This window comes from Myxocyprinus asiaticus, chromosome 12 (genome assembly GCF_019703515.2).
Source record: "Myxocyprinus asiaticus isolate MX2 ecotype Aquarium Trade chromosome 12, UBuf_Myxa_2, whole genome shotgun sequence".
Lineage (NCBI taxonomy): Eukaryota > Metazoa > Chordata > Actinopteri > Cypriniformes > Catostomidae > Myxocyprinus > Myxocyprinus asiaticus.
This window is the reverse complement of record NC_059355.1, coordinates 47,232,942-47,256,193: the sequence shown is the minus strand read 5'-3', so window position 1 is coordinate 47,256,193 and position 23,252 is coordinate 47,232,942. Positions and strand designations below refer to the sequence as shown.

Genomic DNA, 23,252 nt, shown 5'->3' with positions numbered 1-23,252 from the left:
TAATTACATTAAATTACCAACATCTGCCTGCTGCATGACAATTGCTAAGCATACTAAGACTGAGAACTGGCATAAAGGTAATGGCGAAAAAAGTAAATCAAATGTAAATTAAATGTACTGTCAATAAATAGTAGTCACAGCATTTAGTTTTTGAGTATGAAAACGTTTTGTTTGTATGTTAATGCGACATGATTTAGTTATTAAAATTGCAAGCACTTTCTAATGTAATATAAACATGATGTGCATTTGGATTAGTGGCTACTAAAATTAAAGGTTGCATTTTAGGACAGCTGTACTGTCAGCATAAAGTTCTCCAAAGATATTTAACTGAATTAAACATGCAACATGTTGAAGTCATGTGACAACAATGTTTAAAATGTTTCGTGATTGTGGATTGCGGAACTGAGCGGCGTCTGGGCAGAGCGAGGCGTTTCCCTTTCTCCTCTCTTTTGCCCTGTTCCCCCTACCAGGCATGCACAGGTTGGATCCAGAGATCGGTGTAACCCATTGATGCTCCCTCCCTAAAAATGGGGGGGGGGGCGGAGTCGGTCACAGGCCAGAGAAATCCCCGACCTGAGTTCGATGGGGTTATGTGGTGAGCAGGGCAGAGCCGAGCGGCATCTGGGCAGAGCGAGGCCGGGAAGATATGAGGCAAATTACTTCCTCATTGAATGAAGGCAAATGGGCGGCCGATTTCGCTCAGCATCAGGGTTCGGAATCGCCGGCGATGCTCTTCGGGACTGCGGCCGAAACGCTGCAGGATGGCTTTCTTCAGCTCAGGGTACCTCAGGAGGTTGCCGACCGGGAGTTGTTGGGCTGCAAGTTGAGCCTCCCGGTCAGCAGCGGTAGGAGGTGGACTGCCCATTGCACCCACAGCCATTCCAGAGCTTGGGCCGTGCGCTCGAGGAGCTCCAGAAAGGCCTCCGGCTCATCTTGCGCCCCCATCTTCGCCAGCGTCACATGGGTGTTCGCTGCTGCCGGGGTCGCAATGGGCACCAAGCTCCGCAACGCCCATCGGTTCTCCTCTTGGCCTCGAAGGAGCGCCTCGAAGTGCTGTTGCTGCTCCGCCCGCAGATCCATGAGGGCCTGGTGTTGCGCCTGATGGATGCTGGCGAGGGATCGAAACACTTCCTCCAGTGGCGAAGACGACTCCATAGTAGCATACCTTCCTCCTTATTCCGGGTTTTGGCACCGGTGTAATGCTTAAAGATGGAAAAGGAGTTGACAAACACATAGACATTTAATAACACTTTTCAGCATCCAATGAAACAAAAATACACACGGCTTTTCAGCCAGCTGCGTCAAATCCTAAAGACATTCAGACACACGGACAAGCTTCGTACATCTCTCTCCCTCCTCTGCCACTGTCTCCTCTCCTTAAATACTCTTGCCGCCCTTGCTGGAACACGACGCCGGTGTGGCGTGCAGGTGGAAGTCATTAGCCACTTATCTTCCAGGCCTCGCTCTGCCCAGACGCCGCTCGACTCCGCCCTGCTCACCACAGTGATATATGTCTAATGTATACTAATTCACATACTTGTTGTAAAAAATAGTAGACAGGAAACAGTTTAAACTGCACAGTATGCAGTAACACTGTAAAAATATATTGTGTGAGATTACAGTAAATTCCTGGCTACTAGTTGCATGACTTTCACAGAATATTTTACAGTAGTATTTCAACAATTTATTAAAAATAAAAGAAAACTGTATACTGTGACTTCACTGTAAACAGGACCAATAAATTACTGTAATGTAGCAGTGCTGTATTGTAGAATCACAATGATATTCTGTATTTTTTATCTACAGTGTTTGTTTATTGTCACCATCATTGAGATTTGTATGCTGAGTGTTGATATCTGTGCTTGCCTGTTTGTCAACTTCTGAAAAAAAAAAATTTATGAGTGATAAAAACCAATCATATTATAGCCTAGCTTTGCAAACATTCCTTTCTCATTGTTCCTTTAAAATGATTCTGTTTCTTTACTTTTAATGCATCATATAGTGTTGACCACAACATTGTGGTCCAACATAAAGTCCACCAATAAATTGACTTATTTTCTCCATACATCACAGCACAATAAATTGTGTTCTTGAACACAATTGCACCAGCTGGAAGAAAATTCATTAGAAATTATCAAGATAATGTCCCATCTAAAGGGAAAACTAAACACCCTAAATGGTGACTTACTGAAAACTGTATTTTATTGTAAGAAATGTCTGTTAAATCTTGTAAAATCCTGGATATTATACAGTGTATGCTTGTGTTTCATTCTGAACATACTGTATTTATTCTGCAAAAATGATCCATGTTAGTTTGTTCAGGGTTTAGAAATAGATAATAGAATGAAGATGTTATCCACAATGTTTTTAAAAGTCATCATTAGACTAATATTGCTTTATGTGTATATTTTGAACTGTCAGACACACACAAACACACATTGAAAGGGTCCTCAAAATGTCATTTTTGGCTCTCTCAAACTTTAATTAAACCTTGAAAACAAGGTGATAGAATTAACAAATTAGCTAAAGAATCGAGTTAAACAGGTGGTGTATGGATGGGGGAAAATGAACAAATCAGTGTGTCCTGTGTGGAATTTTAGCTCCTAATTAGAAGCTGTCTCAGATAATTATGACTGCGCTCCACAGACTCCACACTCGACTGAATGACAGTCAGGTGGAAGAATAAACAAATAAAGGACTTGAAGCTAAAAGATCCCCTCAAAGATCCAGTTGTCTGAGACATATGTAAACGAGTTACATACAGTTTAATATTCCAGTTTTACGAGATCACAGTGTTTGTTTTTGAGCTATTTACAACTGTAGGCTGCCATCGCTACCATAATACCATGTAGAATTAAATACTGTTAAATACTTATTTACCACTAAGATTTTACCACTAAATCAGGTTTTACTCATTTATGCATTTCAAGATGGTTAGTTTGGTCCTCTGTGCATTTGTTTGCTCTCAAATCACATTGAGGGGTATTAGAAAACCTCAGTCTTTCCATTCGTCCCAACAACAATTTGTAATTGCATTTTAATAGACAATTAAAGGTAGGCCATAAATCAGTCCTCACACTTGACTGGAGGCTTGAATTCAATTTAGCAAAAACTAACGGTTTTTACCACGTCAACCCCAATTAACCCATGGCTCTCTATTACTATACACTGTACCTCGCCCAGTGATGAAAGCGAGTGTGTTTTATTGTACGATGGGAGAGATTTGATTGAATGAACTTAAACAAGTAGAAAACAGTGGAATAGTGCCGATTATCAAATAACATTTTTGATCAAAGACCAACTTTAAAATATTGTATTTTTAAATATTTCTTTTTTTTGCACTTTGCATGCAGGATACAACATAGTTTTTGTGAAGAATGGGGTATTCACTGGATGCAAGTCATTAAAATCCGGTTATTCGGCCCTTATTTATTTATTTATTTTTGTACTGCTTTAATACATTCCTTCAAGTGGCAGACTTTTTTTGCAGATTTTTTTGTTTTTTGTGATAATAAGCAGCCTGTGTGTCCAAGTGAAGTAAAAGGGTAGAATGGCCTTCATTCGACACTCATTGTGCTGAGTTATTGACAGGGTTAATCGCCTGAAGGACTGCGATTGTGATAACCATCACTGACGTTAATTGATTTTCAGCAATTTGCGAGCACTTTGATACCTGCTGTGGTTTTGTGTCATGGATGAATAGTCTGGCAATGTACTACAGTTTTCTCTCCAAAGAGTTGCTACCTTTTTAGTTGAGGAGGCAGGATTTACCCCTGTCATGTCAGGAGTAATTAGTGTTTGTCGAATTAATCATGGATGCAAGTGTTTGTGTGTGTCCAAGTGATTTTCTGCATAAAGATTTGCTGTGTGTCAATCAAGGGTATTAAAGCCTTTATTTTAATACCAATTAATGTACTTTCAATTTCAGTAGATTTTTAGTTTGTTTCAGCAAGGAATTGTTAGTTTAAGTTTTTAAACTTAAGTTTTCATGGACAGATTTTTTTATTTGTTTAGTTTTGGTATACTTCGATCTAATTTTAAGTTTTAATTTTAGTAATTATTGGTTTTCCAAAACATTTCCGGAATTATTTACTGAACATCTCATCTGCAATGGATTTTGCTTTATGTGATTCACGTTTTTAGTGCAAATTATGGAATTAGCCTGTGTTACATGCTTTAATGCCATCTACAGGTGGGACAGGTCAGACTCGCCATCGTGTAAAGATAGCTCAGTAGCGGTTCTAACACGTATGGCACCCTGGGTGAAACCCGCTTCAACATGCCCCCAAAGTTGTTGATGCCTCGTGCACCCCCCCCAATGCAAGATGCCGCCCTGGGCAACTGCCCATGTCGCCCATGCCTAAATCCGCCACTGAGATAGCTTAATAATTGCGAAATAGAAAAGTTGTTTTTGTTATTTTATTCCACCTTTTTTTATTATTATTATTATTATACATTTTTTATTTGTTTTGTTTAGTGTTTTAATTAAGTCAATTAGTTTTTGTTCATTATTATTAAGAATATGTCTTTTTATGTTTTAGTAAATGATAATTAACCTGGTGTCAATCAGTGCATTGGGTGTGTGTGTGTGTGTGTGTGTGTGTACTGACATCTCTATTTCTATTTGTTGCAGTCGGATGGTGATGATGGGGAAAACCTTATGGAAAACCCAAACTCTCTCTCTTTGGAGTTTGTGGATGACCCTAACTTTAAGAATAAAGTCAACTATTCATATACTGCTGTACAGATTCCTACAGACATTTACAAAGGCTGTGAGTACTGAAAACATGCACATACACAAATTCTGATGTGATATATGATTACACTGTAAAAATGTTTGTCTTTTAACCTAAAAATGTTTTTCATGTGGTAACCTACAGTATATATCAACTAATTTTACTCGTCAACCTGACAGCAATGGGTTACACCAATGAAAGTAATTTTAATGTTTAGATCAGGTACAAATAACTCAATATCAACACTGAAACAAAATTCACCAGATTAACTTTCTTTATACAGATTCCTGATCATATATAAGGCATGATTCAACTGTGCATGTTATTCCAAAGAAGAATATTTGTCTTCGAAAACTTTCATTAAAATGTTATACCTTGCTCCACCTTTACAATGACTTTCCCTCTTATTTTTCAACCCCTCCAGTTATCTAGCTCAATTTTGGTACTGTGTACCGCCCCCTATGCTTGATGTACCAACTTGATGCAATAGGGGGCAGTCAGTGCTCCAGCTGTACAGGCAACACACCTCGTCAAACCAACAAGCAGGCAGCATACAGCCTTCCACAGACGTGCTTTTGTGCTCCAAGACTGCTGGACTGAGTGCGACAGAATGCAGTGTTCTTAAGACACCTTTTTCAAAGTTTCAAACTACATTTAACAAATTTCTCAAAGTATAAGCAATAGTAATAGTGATGCTTGCTTTAGCAAAAAGCACTAATAAAAGCACTGGCTGTATTCCAGTGGAGATAACTAACAAATAAATGTTAAAGTATAGCTTTAGGAGACAAATATTCGCTTAAAAATTTAATTTGAATTTAGAAAGTGCTACGATGTTGCTCAATAATTTGTTAAAGTGACGACTAGGACAAATGTTTGTAGCAGGAACTGTGTACCTCCCTCATCTGTCCCTGATGTTGTGGGCTTATGAGTAATGGATGATTGCTGAGAGATGAATGCTGACAGTGTGTGATTAAACATTTGGACAGTCAGTGTTACCGTTGCGCTGTTATAATACATAACCGTCGCTTGTCACTCTGTACAAATTTGCTGGGAGATTTTCTGTGTTTAGTGGTGCTCTTTGATCCATAACATGGACTTTTCTTTGGTTATGTCAACACTAATAGGTTGTCTGTTTTCTAACATCATCATTTTCCAAAGTATGCAGGACTAGAAAGTGTTTTCAAAAGTCTCTATTTTCGGTGGAGGAAAATGGTATTTTAATGTGGATGCATTTTCAAACAAAATCATATTAGTGTGGTAGTGGCCTTTGATAAATGCAGAGGAACTGTGGAAGTATAAACCAAATATATTTCGGTTGCATTACAGATGACTACTTGCTTAAAAAGTGAATTGGTAAATAAAAAACATATCAGAGCTGTGGACTAGCACAGTGCATGTGCTATGGTGCTAATTCAGGTGATGTAAGTTTGAATCCAGCTTGCAACATTTCCTGATCACATTCCTGTGTTCTCCCTACTGTTTTGTAAATACAGAAGGATAACAATGAAATGTGAAATAATAATAATAATAATAAAAATAAAAATAAACGTAGGAGTCAAACTTCTGACTTGATTGCAGATTATTTTGACCAAGAACCACACACTTCGACCCTTCATTTTTAAACCCAAGAGATAATGTACTGGTTTCTTTTTTTCTTTGAGTATGCATTCATACAGCAGTGTGTCTTGCAAGTGTATAATTCTTTACAATTGAAATCTACTCTCCATTCTGATTGATAGGGGTTTGAGAGGCCTTTTCTATAGGCTGTAATGTGGTGTGAATGTTGCCTCATGGGAATTGTAGTTCAGTAAAGGCACGAGTGATAACCCTTCCACACCTATGCAGTTCAGATTGCTAATTTGGCTTAGAAGACAGCAAGGATGAGAAGTTAAGTGGTATTAACAGTCTGGGGAAAAAAGCAGCATTTCTGGGTATCGGACTTAAACATCGTCGTGGAAACATAGATGTCCTTACCTGACATACAGCGGTTAAGGAGATTAACGGATGGAACACTTGTAGATAAATGGGAAATGGAAAGTGGAGCTAGTAGATAGCCATCTAATGTAAATTCAGCAAAAGTATGAATTTAAACCCTGTTCCTACCTGTGTCACGCGCCTAACAACAACTCTAAAAGAACGTTCCAGGTTCATTGCAAGTCAAGCTCAATCAACAGCATTTGTGGCATGGTACCATACAAATTTATTTTGACTTGTCCCTTTTCTTTTAAAAAGGTAAAAATCTCAGTAACAGTGAGGCACTTACTGTAAAAAAATAAAATAATAACATTTAAAAAAATGGTCACAAAAGGGTGCATTTAATCAGACACTCTGCACTACATAAATTCAAATTTTCTCTGTCCATGTCAAGCCAGGACACTTCCAAAACTCCTGTGACATGTTTGGAATGCATGCCATGTTCGGTGAGGGTTTATCCAGCCAGGATTGTGTAGCGCTGACGTGTGCAGGCATTTGTGAGACAGAGCGAGATAGAACAGCGCGAACAAGATGAAAACAAAACTCTTGTAATAGCAGCAGCTCAGAGTAAAAAAAAAAAATAATAATTTTGTGTGTCACTTCAGAGGCATTAAATGGGCTGGTGTGTGTGCGTCCAGCTTTGTTAGAAGGCTCTGCCAGGCCTTTCTTGGCCATTTATGGAGATGGAACATTTCTTCACCCGCCTGTAATGAAGCATTTTATGATTCATTATCCCTCCACTGAATTCTGCTGCCAAGTCTGCAAACTTTCTAATTAGCACGGGTCAAACTGCCACACAGTTTCCGTCTAATTATCGTCGCTTATTACCGAATGGACACTGAAGGAAAGCCATTGAGATATGTAGTGAGGTGGGTGGTTCACTGCTTAAACGAGGGAGGTTTGATGGTATTTAAGGAATTATTAGAAACAAAAATGCACTTGAACTGGATACAGCTGGACTAGAAATGTGGGTCAGTTATGTTTCGTTTAAGTATCTCCAACCTTGTCTCATGACAAGTCATGAACCAAACCAAAAGAAGTTGTACAAGTTGGCTCTTACAAAAACAAACAACTTTTACCCCCATTGAGAAAAATCAACAAACGATGTTATGAAAATTTGTCCTAAATTTAACCCCTAACCCAAACATAAACCGAACCATTATTTAATAGGAAAACAGCTTTTGTGTACCACGGAAGAAAAAAAAACATTGCTGTTTGGAACAAGATAAGGGAAGCACATTACAGGTTATTCACATACATCAGTCATTTGCATTGCATAAATGAGTAACCAGATTTGTTCACAGACATTTCCTCTCTTAAATAGTGTTGTATTGGAGGCTAGCTAAAATGTTATGCCTTTATTTTATCGATTTATGATTCTGTTTGTTGATTGGTTGGTCTCTATGGGAATAAAAGTCGCACATTTTTGTACAAACCAAGTCGTAGGAATTATTACATTGATGAGTTGTCAAGAGACTACGTTTAGCATCTCACACCCTTTATGTTGCACTTTAAAGACACTGGGCTCTATTTTCATGAGTGTGCAAAGCGTAGAGCTATGCGCAACGACCATGCGCAACGTCTTATCCAATTTTGTGAGAGCGCTAATTCTGATCACAATTTTCGTGCCAGTGCAAATTGCAAGTGGGCTTGGGTGGGAGTGTTTGCGCTATTGTAGGTGTATGCGTGCAAACTGTGGGTGTATTGCATGTTAATGAAGTGGCACAAAGTGCTAAATGCTATTTTCCTGAGAAGTAGGTTGTTGTGCTAAGATGTTTGAAAACCACGTCTTAACTTAGCACAAAGTTAAAACTCAGTTCCTACATTTGCAGTTTGGAGATTCCACCAGCAGGTGGTAAAAAAGTTCATGTCCAAACTCTGAAAATATAGATGAACATAAAATTATGTCCCTGATGAGTTGTAGTAGCCATCTTATATGAAATAAACATTTATGAGATTTGTGTTAAACTATTTATAGGTCATGGTTTATTTTTCAATTATTATTATTATTATGTTTAAATTTACAATTGTATTTATGGTCTGATTTGTAAGTCTAAAGGTATTTTTCCACCTGTTGTCGTAGAGTGATTTTTAAGTCACTGTAAAATGGGCCGGTTGGAGAGAGTAAAATTAGTAATTAGTAGGCTAAGATTTTTGACCACTTCGATATTTTGATTATATTTTCATTTTGTTTGAAGTGTGTAAGGGGTTTCAGTGGAAAGGAGGAGGTGAGAACTGGCTTAAGAATATGAATAATAGCTTAATAATAAACTTAACCAAAAACACACAACCATAAACACACAGTACAGCTGCTTGTAATTCTCTCTCTCTCGAACTGTCGTCCCCGGCCGCCTTTATCCCTTGCGCGCACCATCAGGCTGATTGGGGACCGGGCGTGTGTCATTCCAGCCCGGCCCCACCCTCCTCGGCTCTACACTCCTCCCGGCGTTGCCTCAGGCCGGGGAGCCCCCGGCATGACGTACATACTCCCTTCCTCTCCGGGGGGGCGTGCCATGTGCCCTGACTGCCGGCGGGTCATCCCCGCCTTCCTCGACCTGGGAGGAGTCAGGAGGAGAAAAACAACAACAAAACAAAATAGGCGAGGGAAAGGCCAACACGGAGTGACAGAGAGAGAGAGAGGAGAGAGAGAAAAATAAACTCACCGGTTCTCTGATGCGCCGTTGCGTGGTCCACGATCACTCCTCCACCCTCTCAGGCGGATGGAAGCCGCTCCTCCCCGAGCGGACCGGAGTCAGACCTCTGACCCCCAACGGACAGAACGCCCCTCCGCATTCCCGGCGTCCTGTGGGGACACTCCTCCGCCCCTGGCAGCGGCCCTACCACTCCAGGCAGTCGGACGGCGGTCTTCTCTCGACCCCTCCGCGTTCCCGGGGGACGGCAGGGCACTCCTCCACCCCCAGCAGCGGCTTCCGCGCTCCAGGTGTTTGGGGAGTCCCGTCCCTACTCGCCTCGTGGACGGCTGCCGTTCCCCGCGTCCAGGTGGTCGGGCTAGTCCGTCCCCCATCGGATGGCAGCGGTGCTCCCCTGGGTGGACGGCAGTGTCGAGGACTATGCGATGGGAATCCCTCCTCCTTCCCGGATTTCGGCACCAGTGTAAGGGGTTTCAGTGGAAAGGAGGAGGCGAGAACCGGCTTAAGAATATAAATAATAGTTTAATAATAAACTTAACCAAAAACACACAACCATAAACACACAGTACAGCTGCTTGTAATTCTCTCTCTCTCTCTCGAACTGTCATCCCCGGCCGCCTTCTATCCCTCGCGCGCCCCATCAGGCTGATTGGGGACCGGGCGTGCGTCATTCCAGCCTGGCCCCACCCTCCTCGGCTCTACAAAGTGTAATTTAAATGTAGAAATATTTTTGGTTTATTTTTATCGTTTCAATAAAAAAAAAAACATTTCTTTATCAAAATCGACCTGTAGAAGTGAAGTGCGTGCCGATACAATCACTGTTAATACTAGCTATGATTTGTGTGTCAGTAGATAAAAATGATTACATTTTCCGTATGTATGAAAAGAGCATGTCACTGTCATAGAAATATGCCCGATAATCATCAAGGACGCAGTTAATGCGTAACGTAATTTACTAATTAATTGCATACAGTCCATTTACACTGCCAATTTCTTATGAATGTGCTGTCTTGGTTTATATTGCTGGTGTAACGGGAGTCAGCTAGTAGGTAGCTGTGCAATATGTAAACCTCACTCCCCTGGCCTCAAGAGGCACTAGCGACTGACGCTAGAGGCTGTAGCCTTTAGCCTCCTTGTTAGGGTGCCCGCCTCCCATGCTGGAGACGCCTGGAGACGCCGGTTCGAGTCCCACTCGGAGCAGGAAGAGCTGGACCGGTTACAGTGGTGGTGTGACTCGGATGGGAATGAGGGTTAGGGGGTGAGTGTAATGGAAGCCAGCTGGTAGGTAGCTATGCAGTATGTGAACCTCACTCCCCTGGCCTCAAGAGGAGCACTAGCGACTGACGCTAGAGCCTTTAGCCTCCTCGTTATTGCACCCGCCTCCCATGCCAGAGACGCCGGTTCGAGTCCTGTTCGGTGTGGGAAGAGCAGGACCAGTTACACTGGTGCTTGAGGGAATGAGCTATATAATAGGATGCAGATGGTGGAATAATAACCGGAGAAAACCTCAGAATTAAATTGCACTTAATCCAGTCCATTTGCGCATTGTGTGTGCAATTTCGCCAAACCTACTTGCGCCTAGACTTAGCGCATGATTACGTGAAAATACCAAAACTTCATGGCCATGCCCTCTGACTTTGTGCTTATGACTTATGGCATAGCGATGCGCTTAACGCTAGCACTCTTAAAATAGGGCCCACTGTGTCAAGTTAAAAATAATTCAACTTTAAAAAATGTGCCTAGAAACCCCTACGTTCTGTTAAATTCCATTGTGCTCCATATAGATGTTTAGAACACATACATGTATATGCCAGCTAATCATACCTGAAGCTGTTTCTCTGACTCTGAAGAGCATAAACAGTGTAAGTCTAGCTTCATTATAACTTTGTTTATCTTGGAAGTTGATTGGTCATGCAGTTACAGTTGGTGAATAATATATTCTAAAAGCATTTCAGTGTCAAGTTGAAGATGTTTGTGTCCATTAGCCCACTCCTCTAAATGCAAGTTAACATACAGTACTGTGCAAAAGTTTTAGGCACTTGTGAAAAATGTTGCATATTGAGGATGTCTTCAAAAATAATGAAATAAATAGTTTTCATTTATCACTTAATGTCATACAAAGCTAAATCAATATTCGGTGTGACCACCTTTGCCTTTAAAACAGCACCAGTTCTTCTAGGTACACCTGGACACAGTTTTTCTTGGTTGTTGGCAGATAGGATGTTCCAAGCTTCTTGGAGAATTCACCACAGTTCTTCTATCTATTTAGGTTGTCTCAATTGCTTCTGTCTCTTTATGTAACCTCAGACTGACACGATGTTCAGCGGGGGGCTCTGTGGGGGCAATGACATCTATTGCAGGGCTCCCTGTTCTTCTATTCTATTCTTTTCTATTTGCAAAAGTAATGTTTGTGAGTCTAAAATGTATATTTCTTATTGACGCACTAAAGCTGAAGATATAAATAACCATCTGAAGACAAATGCTTTTGTGAAACATCGTATGTGCCTAACACTTTTGCACAGTACTGTAAGTCCACCAGTGATGATGACAATCATAGCGTCATTTCCCAAGATGATTAACCAACTAGACAGGAAACCTCTGCTCCTGAGACATATGCTAATACTGATCAAGTTAGTTGGTTATTATTCTGAATTAATTTCCTAGATTTAAATCCATTCTGTAAGGAGCTGTCTTCATCAGAATTTCTGTTTTTTGGGCCTCCATTGTTGCTGCAGATATTGCTGGAAGTGGTGGTTATTAAAGCAAAATTGAAAGACTAATTGTGTGTGTGGATGAAAGACTGAATATATAAATGCAAGTCATTAATGTGTATATGTAACTCTGAATATATTAATATAAATCCAGATATACTGTATTTAAATAAATCCTAAATATATAGCTATAAATCCAAATTTATAGTTATAAATCTGAATATACAATATAATTATAAATATGAATAAATTATTATAAATCGGAATATTTAATTGTAAATTTGAATATATAAATGTAACTCTGAATATACAGTAGAGTTGTAAATCGTAATACACAAATGTAACTGAATATGTTATTATAAAAATTAACATACATATAGAATGTATATATAAGAAGCCTGCACACTATTATGGTGAAAAAAGGGGAAATATACCACCAGTGGCAGAAGATACAGTATATACATTCGCATAATATTTAAAAAACATGACATAACACATACAATTTTGGTGCTGATCATGTCTTTTAATGCATTCATTTTTGTAAATATGTATCCACGAATTAAGTAATATAATATAACTGTGGTTACAAATATTTACAAGAACATTCAGCTGATTATAATGTATATTGTAAGGCACTATGAATGCATTATAATGAATTAAGAATACAGATTTAATGCATTAAATACCCAGGCAACACAGAATGTGGTAAAATAACTACAATGCCATTTTAAATCTTTAAAAATTCTTTGCAGACTGACCTTGTCATTACCAAGACTCAACTCTAGTATTAGATATATGTCACTCATGATATCTGTCTGCATGTCCATTCAAGATTTCATATTCTGCTCACTGTAGGAATAGCTGTATAACCGAGCTTCCTTTAAGATTTATCTCCACAATAAGAAGCAGGAATTGTATTAACAGTGGATTTAAATTCCTTTTTCTTCAGTTTCTCCCATACAAACCCCCACCCCACTCCTCTTGCCCAGTGAAGGAGCACTATCGCTCTCCGCCACACTAATTAAAATCGTTAACGCAGCCAACGCCTCCCGCCATTCACCAGCACATTCACAAATTATATTTCCACTGTTTATTGGTTACAGTATCATTTTAATTAAAGATTTTTTTTTTTTCTGTTCGATTTTCCAGAGGCAATTCAGAGATCCTTCCTTCTGCAAGAAGTTATTTGCTGTTGTTTTTACTGCGGTAGCCTTTTAAAACAAAGATTTAATTGTTTTTTAAGAGGAAGATGAATTGTACATATGGACAGAACGGAACTATGGACATGCTTTAGTTAGCAAGCGATTATTTGACTTTTATATTATAATTTCCATTTTTATTACAATTGTTTTTTTTATGTTTGTTTTTTTGGGGGGGTTTTTTATTAACAATTTTCATAATGAAGGGTTTCAACAATGCACCTCCTTTTCATTCCTGCTTAAAATTTGATATATTATTTAACTCATCAACTCAGAATAAAGTAAAAGTGTATGTCTGAAAAGAAATAAACCATTCAGAACACTTTGGATGAATCCCATTTCACAAACTTCTATCAAATATAAAAAGTATGTATTGGTAAACTGTATACTTTTAAGTATGAAGTCAGTACGCTAGTATTGGGACATAAAACAATGGCATAAAATTGTGTTTTGGTACCCAAACGAACTGACTCAAACCAGTTCTCTCAAGTCCTGTAAAACTTTGAAACTTCGAAAACTCACCAGAAAGAGTACATTTGTTTTCAAAAGGAAGGCAGTTTTGGTTAAAACAACTGCAACTCATTTTGATTCCTGTTTCAAATTTGATGCGTTATTTAATTATTCAGACCAAGATATAGTCAAACCTGAACTCTAAAGAGAATAAAAACATTCATTTTGAATAAATACTTTTTTTTATTATTTATTTTTTTTTTTTGCAAACTTCTGTTAAGTGTGAAAAGAACATATAGGTAGTAAAGTTAATATGCTAGCATTGGGACATAAAGCAGCGGCATAAAATTGCCTTTTGGTACCAAAATGAACAAACGCAAACTAATTATGTCACATTGCATAAGAGATTGTGAGCAATATTAGCCCAAAAAGCATGCACACAAATGTTTGAAGTTTTCTGTTATTTTGGCTACAAAAAGTCCTGTGAAATTTTCAAACTTTGAAAAATTAATTCAAATAGTATATCTGGGAAATGGTACCTGATGCATCCAGGCACCTTTGACATGCTTTTTTTTTATTATTATACTAAGATTTGGGATGCTTAATCTTGCATGCTATATTGGAGAAATAAGTATTTCTATGCAGTACTCACAAACCGATAACAGAAACATATTTGTCTATTGTGTATACATGAATGTATGATGGCATGATGTTTTTAGCTTTAGGGCCAGAGAATGCGCCGTTATGATGTGGAGGGCCGTTTCTCTGTCAAATGTGCGTTGTGTGCCTACATAAAAGCAGCGTTCCATCACCTGAGGTCAGTGTGTTTGTTATGACAGATGTTCTGCTGTTCTGACAGGTGTTGGTATGGACTGCTGTCACTGAGTGAATGTGCTGTACTGTCTTCGGCCTTGATATAGTCAGTCATGCGTGACATTTAGCCTCATACAGTAGTTTGGTGGCTGTGAATGTGTAAAACATGTTTGCATTCGGAATTCAAGGTTAATAAAAATGGGTGAATTTAGCTGTTGCAAAGCAGCTGAGAAAATGTCAAAAATTATATTTGAAATATTTGAATTTAATGATGCTACTTTTAGCAGTATTTTAGTATTATTCTTTCGTAGATCTTACTAATATACTGTATGGAATTATGAATGTTTTCAATAGATACCTTCAGAGAATTAAATGTAATTTGACTGACAAAAAACAATCTTTTGCGTAACTCTACAGACATGAAGGGCCCTGTTTTAAGAGCACTAGCGTTAAGCGCAGCGCTATGCCATAAGTCATAAGCGCAAAGTCAGTGGGCATGGCCATGAAATTTTGGTATTTTCATGCAAGCATGCGCTAAGTCTAGGCGTATGTAGGTTTGGCGAAATCACCCGCGCAATGCGCAAATGGGCTGGATTAAGTGCAATTGAATTCTGTGGTTCTTCTCGGGATTTTCACCATCTGCTTCCTATTATAGTGCATAACCTGTCAAGCACCAGCAGTGATATAAACAAAGACAGAACATTCATAAGAAGTTGGCAGTGTAAATGGACTGTATGCAATTAATTAGAAGAATAGAAATGTGCATTAACTGCATCCTTGATGAATGCCAGGCAAATTTCTATGACAGTGACACGCTCCTTTTCTACGCATAGAAAATGTGATTCTCTTCTGAATTTGGATGTACGCTCAGTTAAATTACAGGGAATGCAAGTATTATTAATCATTTTCATCTACTGACACACAAATCATGGCTAGTGATTGTATCAGCACACACTTCACTTCTAACGTTCGATTTTGATTTTGAAAAATGTAATTCATGTATTCAAACACTAAGAAAATTAACCAAAAATATTTCTAAATTCAAATTACTCTTTAAACAAAATATAATCAAAATAACGAAGTGGTACAAAAATCATACCCAATCCAAACATTTTAGTATCTCCTTCTTCCACCGGCCCCTAATAATAATACATATAAGCATAACAATAAAAATAATAATAAAAATAATTGAACAAATAAACCAAGACCACTAGAATGTTTAATACAAATCTCAAGTGATTACCCCTGATTGCCAGGGACATGATTGGACATTATCACCTGCTGGTGGAGTCTCCAAACTGCAATTGCAGGAACTGAATTTGAACTTTGCGCTGAGTTAAGAGACGGTATTGAAACGTCTTAACGCAACAACCTATTTCTCAGAAAAATAGGAATTTGCGCTTTGCGCCACTTCATTTACGTACAGTACACCCACAGTTTGCATGCATACACCCACAATAGCACAAACACTTTGCGCTGGCACGAAAATTGCACTTAAAATTAGCACTCTCACGAAAATTGGTTAAGACGTTGCGCACGGTCGTAGCGCTGCGCTTTGCGTACTCACGAAAATAGAGCCCGAAGAGACATGAACAGACATTTTAAATGTAAAATCCTTTTTTTAAATCCTTTTTTAATTTAAATAATCAAAATAAGTTCACAATAATTTCTATTTTTTTTTAAGTCAAATGTATTTGTAAAATGCTTTGCACAATAAAAGTTTTTTTTTTAAATTTATATTTACAAAGAATAGAGTAGTGCCTTGCAAACACTGTCCCTTTAAAATTGTACATTAATACATTAATTAGGTTAAATATTATACAGGAATAAGGTTAAATTATTAATTTGATCATTTATCCTTTTACAATTTTAAACTACATTTAACAATGTTTACCAAAAGTCTGGCTGCGGACATAGCTCTACCATATTCTGTTGACGTCAGAAGCTTTATTATATAACAAAAAAAAGTAATTTTTTTTTATTTATTTTTTTATTGCCTTATCTTTAAAGAACTAATCTTATATATCTCTTTTAATATTACTTTTACATTTGTATTTTATTTATGAAAAAAACAAAACAAAACAAAAACATGGTTATCATGGAACGATCCATTTATAAGCTTGTGCACAAGTTTGAACATGCTGTACATTTACCCACAGATTTGTATATGCTTAAAATCCCCCCACATCTGTATATTAATATACTCCATAAGACACTCACTCAACCTGAACAGTCCTCATCCAGCACAATGAGTCCCGCAGAGCTCTTTTGCTGAGTAATACGAGACACGGGGTCCAGTATGAAGTATTGCTGACCCACAGCACACCCTATAATTCATCCTCATAACCTGGGCCACTCCTCATGTGGCACCATGTTCCATAACAGGCCGAACATTTAGCACAAATGCAGCTCTTAAATGTGTCTGAGGGATTGTGCCTGATAGATTACATTAGCTTTCAAAGGCATCACACGCATAAACACATGCTCTTGTTTTGAAAAATGAGCCTCAGACAGTCCCACCAGACCACCCACAAATTTCCCCGCAGAGGATATTTTTCTTTTTATCAACTGTCCGGAGAAAGTCGCGATGCATCCTAGACATATAAATCAACTCGGGCCTTTGTTTTGCCCCTGTTTTCTTATCTCCCCAACCCTCATATTTTTGCTCAGAAGACCTGCCAACTCTCTGTGTGTGTTTGTGATTTTCCCGATTGCTGTCCACTAAGGGGTTGTTGAATCTGCTTACCCCCCTCTGTGTGTCCGATAATGGTGTAAACAGTGTGCCTGAGGGTGTCTGTCATTGTATCCTTGAGTCAAAGACACACTTATATGCACATTTAAACACTTACATGGAAGGATAAAAACCAAAACTTTATCCACGACAGAACTATTATAGATTTCAGCATTTCATGTCAACATATAATCAAAGTCTCTTTGCACTTCAGAGTGTCTGACACTGTTATTAGCAACCTTTAGCGGTCGTGGGCTTGTCGGAAGTTGCATCTAAATGTTTGTATTCTTGTATACAGGATATTTTGAAGATCTTTTACAACATTTCACTGTCATTTGATGTCCTTGCACCAAACATTTGACGTAGAGAGCTGTCACTGTTTACCTAGATTGGACTGTTTACTGACTTCCTAGTGCTCATTGCACACAAAAATGGCCAGAGCTTTTGCAAAACTGCAACATACAATCTGATTGGCTGGCGTGTCGCAGTCTCTGAGAGTCAGGGTGCAGAAGTTTTTATCGGTTTGTTGGGAAACAGCATCATGTTTATAAGTGTCCAGGCTGGCAAAATGAGCGCCTCCGGGGAAGAACTAGTTACTAGATTTGCTGAAGTTTGCAAGATTTATGACATTTCATCTTAAACGTAGTGGCGATTTCTCAGGGCCAGCAAAGCCTTCTCTGCTGGCGTAACTAATATTTTTTCATCCTTTCATTCTCATTGACCTTTTTGCTTATGTATTTTCAGCTCTTTCCACTCCTAATTAATCTACAAACGAATAGCAAAAAACACAAAAATGTATCCAATCAGAATTTATTCCTCGATGCTTACAAGCAAAGTGTGACAACTGTTTCACAAATCGCATGCCCGAAGCCATGCTCCTTAGGTGAAGCAGCGCGTGAGTCTGAGCTCCACCCCGTCAGGCCTTCAGAATTTCCACAGAGTCCCCCAACAGTGTAAGTGAATAGGCATCTAAAGTCAGATTGTCAGATTCATCAGCCAATCAGATTGATTTATTTGTTCTTGTGGGTGTGGTCTTAAGGATATTTCCCAGTCCAGGCCTTCTACTGGCCTTGAGTGATGCAATCACGCTTTAAGTGATGTACGTAATTTGAAAGTGAAGAGCGCGAGATGCTGATGAGTCAGCTGTCATCACTGCCTCATCACCATTGAGAAAGAGATCCTTATGGATTTAAAAACCTGAGATGTTCTGCATGATCGTGCGATTGATTAATTAAACAGGAAAGGAGGACTGATTTTCACTTCAAGCAAATTGGTCAGTGCTTTTTGCATTGTTATAGCAACATCAGGAGTTTTCTACATGTAAATTAGGCTGCTTGAGCATTCAGTGTCCGATCAAGTTTTGAAAAGTAACCGTGTACCCTGATGAAACAAAATTTATTTCAAGCAAAATTTAAATCGCAAATATTATTAGAGAGCTTTTTCTTGGTATTAGACCTCCTTGGTTCTGGCTTTCGTGCATGGATGTGTTTTTAACATGTCAATTGGTATTATAAGTTGACTGCCACGTAATGTATGATGGGCATACAGTGTCTTATTCATTGTGAAACTGTGTTTTCTTAATGGCATGAATCGCACTGAAGGCCTAGACTTAAATTGCATGGGCCGCGGCTGCTTAAACATATTTAAAAGTTTTGTTTGAGACATTTAAGAACACTTTGAGACACAATTAAACAAGATATCCTTGAGCACAACTGTATATTTCACTTTGTACTAAGTGTTTTATCCAATTTCAGATCTATCTAAAAAGTTAACTGTTGTTCGTCTGATCCTATATAACGGAGAGACCATTTTAATTCAAAACAGTTCCCTTTTTTGTTTTTTGGAGTTCCGTTGACAGTTCTGCATTTTTCCAACGATGCGAACAGAGATTTAAATCAGTGTAGTTACTGACTGGTTGATTGTATGAAAATGAGTAGCTAAAGATAAACGTCTTTTGTAATAAATGGTAATTTGATTAACAAAATGTAAATATTTTGCCTAAAATAGTATTGCTTTTGTTTTGTTTTTATGTTTCATATACATATGGGTGTTTCTTCAACTTCTGGCCAAAACGTCAATTTCAACTTTTTTCTTTTTTTAATATGACAGTCACATTAAAACTGAATAGGAAACTTTGTACAAGGCTTCCTCGCTTATTTTTGGTACTTTTCAATTGCCTTTTATGTATAGATTTTCACTGTTTTAGCCTTGTCCTAGACCCAGACTTTAAATATATTAAACTTTGAGAATCCATTATAAAAATGCAAATAATTACATGTGTAAAACTATGATAACCTAAACAAAGAGTGAAATAAACATAAACCACTTCAATATTTACTGTGTGAAAATGATTTCTGTAAATATATAAAAAATTACAACCTGTCATTTCCAAACAATTAGCTAGGTTAAAAAGTTAGTGTACTTGTTAACCAAGTCGACAAAAGTGTCAGTGAAGAACATTTTTGGGATGGAATATGAGATAAGTGATGTTTGCAGGAAACAAAAATCAAGGTAAATATCACTTGTGAGCAGAATATTTCATTGGGCTTCAATTGCAGTCGAGCTATAATTTTGCCAAATTACTCAAAAAGTGTGAAAATGTTATTTAATTTTCTGTATTTAGGATACACAAAATGTTAGCCATAAAATTAGCCTTAGCAAGACTAAAGAGTCGATCATTTTATTTCAAAAATGTTAAAAATGTCAGTTCCACTAGCATCATTTCAAAATTCTGTTAAACACAATACAGAATTAGTGGTGGGAATTTTCATGACAAATGAGAAAAATGACATAAATCTGCTGTTTTTAGCAAGACTTTACTTTCTAGAAATCCTCCTCCTCCTTCTTCTTCTTCTTCTTCTTCTTCTTCTTCTTTCGGCTGCTCTTCTTTTAGGGGTAGCCACAGCAGACCATCCGTGAACCGCATATTTTCCTGATGCAAACCCCAGTGGCTGGGGAACTCTCACTTAACCTGCGGGGCAGTTTTAGAGTCTCCAGTTCACTTAACCTGCATGTTTGTGGACTTGTGGGGGAAACCAGAGCACCCAGAGGAAATCCACGTGAACACTGAGAGAACATGCAAACTCCACACAGAAAGGCCCAGTTGAGAAATCCAAAGTGCTAAAAGTGGATGAAACAACCACACATTTAAGACTGATTATTTCAGAGATACTAAAAGTACTAAAAGGACCATTAAAGAACTAGAATTGTTAAGTGAAATCAGGCTAGGAACAAGAATAGCTAAATTGCTTAAAATTCCCATCCCTAGTAGCCAATAATATACACGTGTTGTGTGTGAATGCTTGAGTATTCTAGTCTTACCCTCATATTCACAGTGTCAAAGATACTCTTCCTCCCCTCATTTCATGGGCTGTCAGCAAACGCAACCAAGGCCTGATTAAAAATCAGGGACAAAATGGATAATGATTGTTTATTTAGAGCTGAGTTCAGATGGCCGTGATGTGAGCGCAAACTCTGAAACTACTCGAGCACTTTCAGAGTCTTATCTGGCCTGACTCACCACTATAATTAAATCAGAGAAACTTCTCCTATGTTTTCCATCCCTTCTGTTTTCCCAGTAATCAGCTGCCCATTACTGGACTGATTGTGCTCACAAACCTGCACGGGATTATGAGTGTGTGTTTGAGGTTATTAAATATTAACAAGCAGCTTGAATGAAGGGCTAAAGATGAGAGGGGACACGGCTGTGGGCGCGAGGGGGATTTTAGAGGGACAAAGTATATACTACTAGATAGATAGATAGATAGATAGATAGATAGATAGATAGCAGGATATTAAATAACCGAGAAGAGGATGAACAGAGAAAGAGATTTGCAATGACAGGTCATGTGTATCATGTAGGTGGGTAGTTGTACACTGGTGAAAGAGAGGTTTAAAGTAGGCCATGAGAGACGGAGAAACATTACTGGCACCATGAGTGTAATAAACAGAGACAGAGCAGGACAATAGAGAGGTGAACTGAGAAGACAGCCGCCGAGAAGAGACAGGAATAGAGGTAGAGACAAACAACGTACAACAGATATGTTACAAAAGTTGCAGTTGTTCTCTGAGATCAAATATGCCACGTGGGAGGAAAAACTGAGCTGTCAAACTGAGCTGCTATTTTATGCCAAATAATGAAAGCTATCAAAACTGTCTTGTGTGTTTTTATATGAGAAGTCTTGTGCCTTGCTGTACCAACTTTATTATCAAATATAACCATTTTCTCTTCCAAAAACTAGTGAGCTGCCTACCTAGACAGCATTTTAAGACATCATAGATGCGGGGGCCTGGGTAGCTCAGTGGTAAAAGACGCTGGCTACCACCCCTGGAGTTCGCTAGTTCGCTAGTTCAAATCCCAGGGCGTGCTGAGTGAATCCAGGCAGGTCTCCTAAGCAACCAAATTGGCCTGGTTGCTAGGGAGAGTAGAGTCACATGGGGTATCCTCCTCGTGGTCACTATAATGTGGTTCGTTGTCGGTGGGGCACGTGGTGAGTTGAGCACAGATGCCGCGGTGGCAATGCACTCAATAAGCCACGTTATAAGATGCGTGGGTTGATGGTCTCAGACGTGGAGGCAACTGGGATTCATCCTCCGCCACCTGGATTGAGGCGAATCACTACGCAACCATGAGGACTTAAAAGCGCACTGGGAATTGGGCATTCCAAATTGGGGGGAAAAAAAAGACATCATAGATGCACTTCTGACACGGAGTCTGTTCCAAACATTTGGCAGGAACATTATGCGACCTTCAAAGATGTTGAGAGGCAATTGTTGATTATACATTTCTTATATGTAATAATAATTAAATTTCATTCAGTATTAAAGTATTTGTTAAAAATAATTCAATCTAATTAGAAAATGACTATTGTGCCCAATATTTGTGCATGCTCTTTATTTTTATGCCTATTAGTTTAGTGCAAAGTCCCTTTCAAGGCAAGTCAGTTCATTTGGCGGCCATCTTTGGAACGCTCCCGGGCAGACTGGGCAGCTACTTCTTTGGAGACCAGCTAATACATATGCGCATTCTCGAGTTGATTGACAGGTTTCTTGTCACTTGCTTAGCAAAATGTTATTGGCAAAATCTATTGAAATGCAAGTCCACCGTGCACTTCGAGTACGATGAAAAGTATGCAACCTAGTCTCATAGAATGAATGTTACTATAACTACATTTCTGCAAACTTGAGTTTTACATGCTGCATTTCCTGGTAAAATGAACACTAGAGGAGCTACAACAACTGTGCGTTTTATTCACTTTCACACAAATCATGACTACAATGACTTTATAAACACTTATTTTTCACATTATTATCAACATACTGCTATGTTATGATATCGGTTAGGTTTAGGCGTAGGTTTAGGATATATCTGTTTTGTGTCTACCTTTTATTTGAATTAGATCTCTGTTGGTTAGGTTTAGGTTAAAGTTTTAGGTTGGGGAGATACGTTTTACTCATTACTCCATCTAATATTCACATTAAAAACCTCGTCTGATTACGACACCATTTCTCTCGTTTTTGGCGCTCCCAGCTGGACATTTCATTGGGAAACTGCAGCCAAAAGTTTATTCAGTTCGAAAAGGATGTTGAATACGTTGTTTTCATCTAAATGAATTACAGTGCTAGCTTAAAGGGATAGTTCCTTCAAAAATGAAACTTCTGTCATTTCTTCCATGGAACACAAAAAGAGAGAATGACAACCTCAGTCACCGTTCACTTGAAAGTAAGTCTTATTGGTTTGGAACGAAATGAGGGAAATTAATGAAGACAGAACTTTCATTTTCAGGAGAACTATCCCTTTAAGGATCACTACTTCTCCCTCCACCTACAGCGACAAGGTCAGGCCTGATTTCTGATTGCTCGCCTTGGACACCACAGGGATAACACTATTGTCTGACCGTTTGGAACAGCCACAAGTGTTTCTCTGAATATTTTCATATTTATGGCCCTCTGACGCGAGTGTCAGTGTTCATCTTTTATCAAAAATA

General features: G+C 38.6%; 2 protein-coding genes across 2 annotated transcripts in view; one reads left to right on the top strand and one right to left on the bottom strand.

The window, feature by feature from the left end:
• The window catches only part of LOC127448973 (uncharacterized), a 222,445-nt gene that overhangs the window by 118,404 nt on the left and 80,789 nt on the right, over positions 1-23,252 (bottom strand). The gene's annotated exons all lie outside the window — the stretch shown is intronic.
• The window catches only part of LOC127448953 (voltage-dependent calcium channel subunit alpha-2/delta-2-like), a 282,297-nt gene that overhangs the window by 187,489 nt on the left and 71,556 nt on the right, over positions 1-23,252 (top strand). Inside the window, exon 6 of the mRNA XM_051711950.1 lies at positions 4,634-4,772. Within this exon, the coding sequence (XP_051567910.1) occupies positions 4,634-4,772 (139 nt within the window). The remainder of the gene's footprint in view (positions 1-4,633; positions 4,773-23,252) is intronic.